Source organism: Choristoneura fumiferana, chromosome 9, assembly GCF_025370935.1.
Source record: "Choristoneura fumiferana chromosome 9, NRCan_CFum_1, whole genome shotgun sequence".
Lineage (NCBI taxonomy): Eukaryota > Metazoa > Arthropoda > Insecta > Lepidoptera > Tortricidae > Choristoneura > Choristoneura fumiferana.
The window spans coordinates 2,644,207-2,652,147 of record NC_133480.1 but is presented as its reverse complement, the minus strand read 5'-3'; the positions used below and the strand labels follow the sequence as shown (position 1 = coordinate 2,652,147).

Below are 7,941 nucleotides of genomic sequence, written 5' to 3'. Positions count from 1 at the left end.
TGTTTGACATCAATATTGGTATTAAATCTATTTGTTACGAGAAATAACTAGACCGTAACGAGCTCCCGATATTTCGATGCAGTTGCATGTAAGTAGGTATTATTATGATTATGATCACGGGTACTACGGGTAGACTGAAGAAGGATGGTAATCTTGGAATTTCCTTGAAGGTAACCACACACGTAGTATCTCTTACAAGTGCAAGTCTGCTGGTAATCTCGGTCTAAGTACATCCCGCAACAAATAATATTTAATATAAACGTGAATCATTAAAAACTCTTTCAACGTTAGTGTCGAATGCGTTAGTAAAAGGGTTGGCCGTGTGTGATCCTCGTGATCATGTCCCAGGCCCAGGCGGGCTGGTCCTCGGGCACCATGTGTCCGGCGTTGCGCACCAGCAGCTCCGTGAGCCGGCCGGCTTGCTTCACGTAGCCCGCGACCTCGTCCCCCACCATCCACGGATGCCGCTCCGCACGCGCGTACTCATCAGCTCCGCTGAACTTCAGGTTCCGCAAGAAGTTCACCGTCAACGGATACGCGACTATGACGTCCAGTTGCCCATTGTAGGTCACTACGGAGTAGTGATCCAGTAACTCAACGATCCATGGCGCAATCGATTTCATCATATCTTGTGTTAAATAATAATAAACATCGTCAGAAATTAAATTAAATTCGTTATTTCCCACATGAATAGCTTTACGAACTGTGTCGCTTTTAAGAACAGAACTAAAGTCTTCGAGCTCGTTTTGGTTTATGAAATTATACTTCATGCTCCGATCGACATAATTCAGCATCATATACCAGGCATCAAATGCATTGTCCCAGTCTTGGTTTTTGACATACTTAACAGCATCTGCCTCATACTCTTCAATTTGTTCTTTAGCATTCCAATCCACAAGACCAACTTGGTATAAAAACTGACTGTAAACGAAATGGTGTTCAGGATCACACCAGCCGTCACCAATAGCAATGCCTTGAAGGTTTATCTTAGTTTCTGCGGTGGGGTTCTTCTTGTGAATCGTGTAAGCGAGGGCTGGAACGTATTTCCCAGCATAGGACTCACCGGACACAAAAAACTTATTTTTCTGCAGCTCCGGGAATAATTTGAAGAACTGCGTCATGGTGGAGTACAGCTGTTCTCCTATTTGTGTCTGGTCTGTGCAATAACCCCTTCTATTTTTAGTGAAGCTAAAACCTGTGCCTACGGGGTTGTCGATGTAGATGAGATGATGGTTCTGAGCCCAGTGGTACTTCCTGAGCTGAATTTTTTTGTTAATTACTTCAAATGGTCCGTTTTCCTTAAATAAACCATAAAGAGATGAAGCTCCCGGGCCGCCATTCATCCAAACTAGTACAGGTGACGTGCCGTTGTCCTGCGCTTGGCTCGGGAAGTACCAGAGGAACTGGTTGGAGTCGTAGGTCTTGTTGACGGTGAAGTAGCCGGCGTAGCTTTCGACTTCGACGGGGAGACTCTTGCCGAGTGTCACCCGCGCCTGCCGCCGGCCCTCAGCGATGTCGCCGCGCTCGATGAAGGTGTCAGGAACAGAGGCTCGCCTGCGTCTCCTTCGCCACGCTTGCTCAAGTTTATCTTTGTACGATTAAAGGCGTGGAAAAAACATTGTGCAGAAATTATTGCCTGAGAAATTAAAATTACCGGCAGTAGACGCGCCATGGTAATGTTATGATACTCCGTTCTAAGTCTAGTTAACAAGTAAAAGAATTAAAATTATGTGGAGTTTTAAATAGTACAATACATATGTTGTTTAACGCATTTATATATATCTAAGGTGCTTTAGGGTAATTCTGTAAACGGGGTTATTCCATTTATTTAAAATTTTCTCCTAAACGTGTTGATGTTTAACCACTGGCAGCACTTAAATGGACGCCCTATTTACCGCTCCTCGCGTCTCTCCAGATGATGCGAGGCGCTGACATCGGTTGGACGTGCAATATATATTTTTTGGATCGAGTGCATTTTCGTGCCAAAAAATTAAATACGAAATAACCCAACACCGCTATCTCTAAACCTGATAAGCTACAAGATTGAACTATTAATATTATGACAAATAATCGTTTTTTGCGAATGACTGTGTCAGTCTAAAAGGCCTAGCTATAGTTTTAAAATTTTTCCCGAATTACCCCTTTAGGGGTTATTCCAGTGAAGTGATTCCGAAATAACCCCAGCTTACTTTAGTATGGTAATTGTCTGAGGTATTCAAACTTTCAACTTTTCAAGATTTTTATTTTTTTATTTGTGTGTAGGGGGCCAACCTCCATCTATGGACCCCAAGCCAACCTTACCTGCCTGTGGTGCACCCTGCCGTCTAACAGACTGAGCTCTGGCAGCTGGCTGATTGCGGCATAGCGCAGCCAAAATCGGCACAGTTAAGTCCCCGGGCCTCGGATGGGCTGCAGCATCGGCGGTGCAATAAACTGTGCCCTACGATCGCCAACTCGCATGCCCAGTGTGGGGATTATGGGCAAACCCCTACCAGAATGAAGCGCACGGCAAAGAGATGGCCCCCAGTTCCCGGTCGCCCCGCTATTCCTTGCCATAGTAGCGTTCATGGTAACGGCGGGGCAGAGGATGCTAAGAATCCCGGGCGATCCAAGGCTACCTAAGTAAACTGACCCTGGCTACGTAGAACGGACGGACTTTTAGGACTCTTCTAGCGCAGTTGGAAGTGGAGCTGGAGAACATAAGGTGGCATATTCAGGAGTTAAGTGAAGTACATAGAGAGGGAGAGGGCACCATCATCTTAGACTCGGGCCACCTTCTGTACTTCCGCGAGGATGATCAAACATCACAGGGTGGCGTAGGGTTCCTTGTTAATAGGTCCCTCTCTAACAACATTAAAGAAATCTCCAGTGTGTCGAACAGGGTAGCGTACCTGATACTTCGGCTATCAAAACGATGTAGCATGAAGTTTATTTAGTTGCTTGCATACTTGCTTCTTTGAAATGATTATGGTTCACGCGAGCGAAGCATGCTCACTTGCAAGCTTGCTTAAATGTTTGCTTGCATGCTTGCTTGCTTGCATACTTGCTTGCAAGCTAGCTTAAATGATTGCTTAAATGCTTGCTAGCATGCTTGCTTGATTGCTTGCTTCATTGAAATGTTTATGGTTCACGCGAGCGTAGCCGCGGGTAAAAGCTAGTTCAAAATATAAAAGTGACATGGCATTTCTAATTGTTTTATATACTTACTAGTATATTCCCGCAGCTTCGCTCCTCTCCCCCTATTCTGCTATTCGGGGCGGAGACAAACTCTACAATCCACACATCAAAGATCATAATAATCTGTCCAGCTGTTCTCGAGTTATAAATGGTGTAACTAATCCAGCTTTGTTTTATAATGTATGTAGATTTAATATTCCTTTGCGGCAAATTTTGAGAAACACATTGCGTTTGTGGGGGTTATTTCGGAATACAGAGATTGAAAAAATCTGTAACTATGGATATTACTAACGAAATAAAAAATAAAAATGAATGAGGTAATTTCAGCCTAAAAAGAAATATGAACCTTGAGCCAAATTATAATAAAGTCCACCTTTCATAACACGCAGAATAACCCCGCTATATTCCGAAATAGCCCCTGTGCAAAAAAATAAGTAACTAGTTTTGAATACCAATATTTCCATAAATCGATCATATTTTAGAAACTTTTTTATATAGTATATAAGATCGATTAGTGGAAACGACAGAAATATCCTAAGACTTCAAATATAATGTACCAACTTGGAGTGATTAACGAAATTACAAACGTCATGTCAACTCATCAAAAATCCACGTGGAATTACCCCAAAGCACCTTACCTATTAAAATATTTTGTAAATATTCTCTAATAAATCATTTTCAAGTAGGTACTAATAACAATTAACTTTTTAACGACGTTTTAATGTTCAAACATAAGATTAGATATTTTTGCATAATTCTACTTTTATTGCTCATTTGGATTCCGATAATTGCTGGTAAAGCTAGTAATCCTCATAGCGAGACTTCAGTCGCCGTCTGTATTTATTTATTTATAAACCAGTGAAAATTTACAGCATTACAGTTTATACCAATGCGCTTTAAATTTAAAAACATGAAAAAATCACATAAAAGATACAGGTTCTCGAGTGGAGACCGTGGATCGGCAAGCACAGCGTAGGACGTCCACCAACGAGATGGACGGATGACCTGGTTAAAGTCGCGGGTTCATGATGGATGCAGGCCGCTTCCAACCGAGGCAAGTGGAGGTCTATGGGGGAGGCCTATGTCCAACTGTGGACGTCCTACGGCTGAGATGATGATGATGAAAATACCCAAAAGAAAATAACAACACATAAACATACATACATGAGTAATTTCATATACATACAGGAAAAGTCTATATTGTCTATTCCCCATATCAGCACTGAAAATAAATTTATTTATAAACAAACAAATAAAATAAACAATAATTAACAGAAATAAATAAAAAAAGAACCAAAACTAACTTACTCTAATTCTAAAAACATACATTTACAAATGTCACCCAAGTCGTTGCTATTGGGCAAGGCTGGCTGAGTTTGTTTCCTCGTTGTATGGCAATGCCAATACGTTGACCGAGGAAAGAGCCGGCCCTATGGTCGCCAGTGGAACGGGCAAGCTCCTTTTTTTAAATTTAAATAGTTTTTTTGCTTCGGGACCCCACGGACCAAGCGTTTCAACAGCAAAGGCCGCAAATATGAAATTGTTTGCCAGATTTTCATATTTACGGCATTTGGCTGTTTCGGCCGTTGCAGCCGCCGCACCAGCCTTCAATGATTTCTTAGCAAGGTGAGACGGCGCCAATGTGTCCACACATGTGGCGTCCCAAATAAGCGGCCGTCCCATTTGCCAAGGAACAAGCGTCATTCCGTCAGGTCTCTTGCCATCATCATCATCATCCCATCCTATATACGTCCCACTGCTGGGCACAGGCCTCCTCTCAGAACAAGAGGGCATACCCCATCGCTGCTATTGTGGCCATAATGTGGATCGGCAGGGTCACCACGGTTTGGCTTGTAACAAAAGCGCCGGCCGTCTATCCCGCCACGCTTGCCTCAAGGATATAATCCGTCGGGCTCTTGCCATCATCACGAGCTAATCCAACCGGCTTCAAAATAGACGGAACGTTGATGCTTGCAAGAGCCCGACGGATTATATCATTGAGGCAAGCGTGGTGGCCGGCGCTTTTGGTACAAGCCAAACCGTGGTGACCCTGCCGATCCACATTATTGCCACAATAGCAGCGATGGGGTTTGACGACATTTGCGCCAATTCTAATAATACCTAATAATAATAATACATACCTACTTAAACATTGATTGATTGATTGGTACTCGTATATAATATATTGAGTAGGTACATATATGAGTAGTACAGTGGCGGTTGTTCCGGCTTGCCGAGCACGCCCCTAAGTCAGAGCGAAGCTGTTATGGTGGAAACACCAACAGCATCATGTCAAAAAAAAAGATTAGTACAGTCACCAGCACCAATATCTGACACAACAATCGTACATAAATATCTGATACGACTCTATTTCTAGGGCCGGAAGGACGTGTCAGATATTTTAGCACGCTCCTGCTTTGGCAGACATTAATGCTGGTGACTGTGCCTACGTCCGTTTTTAGTTTAAAAGATATGAAAGTACCCGAGTAAGTTTATCCGCGGCTTCGCACGCCTAAATTATCCGATCAGGTGAAATTGCGGGATTTTATAATTCCCCTGGGAATTCCCAAAATTTATACGAGTATCGTGGTCTTCATTGAGGTTGTGTTAAGAACAACTGTCCAAAATTTCATTACTCTAAACCCAGCGGTTGAAATTTCAAGATTTTATCCCTATCCCGCGGGAATATCGGGATAAAAAGTAGCTTCCAGATGTCCAGCTACCTACATACCACATGATCAGAGCGCCATCTAGCGTGCAATAGCGTAATGAAAACTAGTATATGTCTTGAGGTACTTAATTCCAAATTTAACAATGGTTTCGAAGGTCTGAAATTGAATCTTTTCAAAAATGTGAAATCTTCGGTTCATTCACGTAGATAATCGTTTGCATTGTTCATTAAAACCTAGATCTGTGTGTTTTTCATTTCAATTAACTTGTAAAACCGAGCTCTGAGAATCTGTTGTTTAAAAACTTGATCTGTCAAACACCAGCAAGACAAAAATAGTGTCAAATGCTCTCTTGTTTGTCAACACTCACCGGAATTAGTGCTTTAGCTTTGTTTACGATAATTTTACTTTTTAATATCATTGTCAAAATACAAAGTGTATCCATAAAATGCAGCATATAATATTGTTTCTCTCATATCTCTCCACTGGATCAGCTCTGTTCTTCCCTTACGTTTATCCTCGTATAAAGTTCGAGGCAGACAGCAGTAATTTTGCCGGGAAGCCGCTATTTCTCACTCCATTCTTGAAGCAAGGCTTGATAGAGTTAGCACAGAACTTGTCTCGCGTCTCCATAACAGAATACATGGGCTTTACTAGCCATTCGGGTTTTTTCACTATTGACCCAGAAATCAATTCGAATTTATTTTTTTGGTATTTCCCTCCGTTCAACAAAGATCCCAATGCCCCAGTGACGCTGTGGCTTCAAGGCGGGCCGGGAGGGAGTTCCTTATTTGGACTATTCACGGAGTTGGGGCCACTCACTGCTGACAAAGAAGGAATTCGTCGGAGGAAGATACACTGGGCTTTGAATAGCCATCTTATATTCATTGACAATCCTGTTGGCACTGGGTTTAGCTTTACGAACAATGAAAGTGGGTATTGCACGGACGAAAAATGTGTCGCTGTAGGCTTGTACAATTGTTTGCAGCAGTTCTTCACTTTATTTCCCAAATTGAGAAATAATGAGTTCTTTATCACTGGAGAATCATATGCTGGGAAATACATACCTGCTTTAGGAATGGAAATACACAAGCGTAAAGATACGTATGATGGTGGTGCTCCCATCAATTTGAGTGGCATGGCCATTGGTAATGGTTACTGTGACCCGGTGAACCAGTTGGACTATGGAAACTACTTGTACCAGCACGGACTGTTAGATGATAATCAACGGACAACCTTTGAAAATCTCCAGTCAAAACTCATGCGTGAAATAAACATCGGGAACTGGTCTAAAGCTGACATGCTGATGGACCTACTTATGGATGGTGAGCTACGGAATTTCTCATATTTCAAGAATTACACTGGGTACAATTACTACTACAACTTTTTGAATACATCTGATGATGAAGACATGTCTATATTTGCTACTTTGTTGCAAAATGTCAAAATACGAAAGAGCATACATGTTGGCGGCTTGCCATTTCAATCTGGCGAACAAGTTCAGATACATTTAGCACTTGACATGTTAAAATCAGTAGCACCGATGGTAGCAGAGTTGCTTTCCCACTACAGGATATTAATCTACAGCGGTCAACTGGACATAGTAGTCGCATATCCGTTGACAGTAAATTTTCTTCGTAATTTGCAGTTTAGCGCAGCTACAGAATATAAGATGGCACCGAGAAAAGTGTGGAGGGTTGGAAGCGACTTAGCAGGATACATTAAAAAGGCTGGGAATTTGACAGAGTTGTTGGTACGGAATGCAGGACACATGGTGCCTCATGATCAGCCTAAATGGGCTTTTGAGATGATTACAAGTTTTATACAGAACACACTCTAAAGTTTAAGAGTCTAAACCAGTGATTCCCAAAGTGGTCAGGTGGACCCCAGGGGTCCACGGGAGACTTGCTGGGGGTCTACGTAGGCGTGAACAAAAATGGGGGTCCATAAGATGTTAATGGGGTCCACGAAAATTTATCTGCTTTTGATGTAAAGAGCCAAAATGTAAGCATAGTTTTATAAGGGCCTACACATTGTTTTAAGTACCTAATAAGCAGATCATATTTAATAAGGCAAGCGACTGGACAGAACTCAG

At 42.2% G+C, this 7,941-nt stretch overlaps 1 protein-coding gene and 1 pseudogene across 1 annotated transcript; one reads left to right on the top strand and one right to left on the bottom strand.

Moving 5' to 3' along the window:
* Positions 1–71: 71 nt before the first annotated feature.
* Positions 72–1,724, bottom strand: LOC141430767 (venom serine carboxypeptidase-like; annotated as a pseudogene).
* A 4,394-nt stretch (positions 1,725–6,118) lies between these two features.
* LOC141430766 (venom serine carboxypeptidase-like) lies at positions 6,119–7,717 on the top strand. Its single transcript, XM_074091624.1, has one exon. It carries the CDS (start codon positions 6,295–6,297, stop codon positions 7,684–7,686), a length of 1,392 nt encoding a protein of 463 aa, XP_073947725.1. The 5' UTR covers positions 6,119–6,294; the 3' UTR covers positions 7,687–7,717.
* Positions 7,718–7,941: the final 224 nt, after the last annotated feature.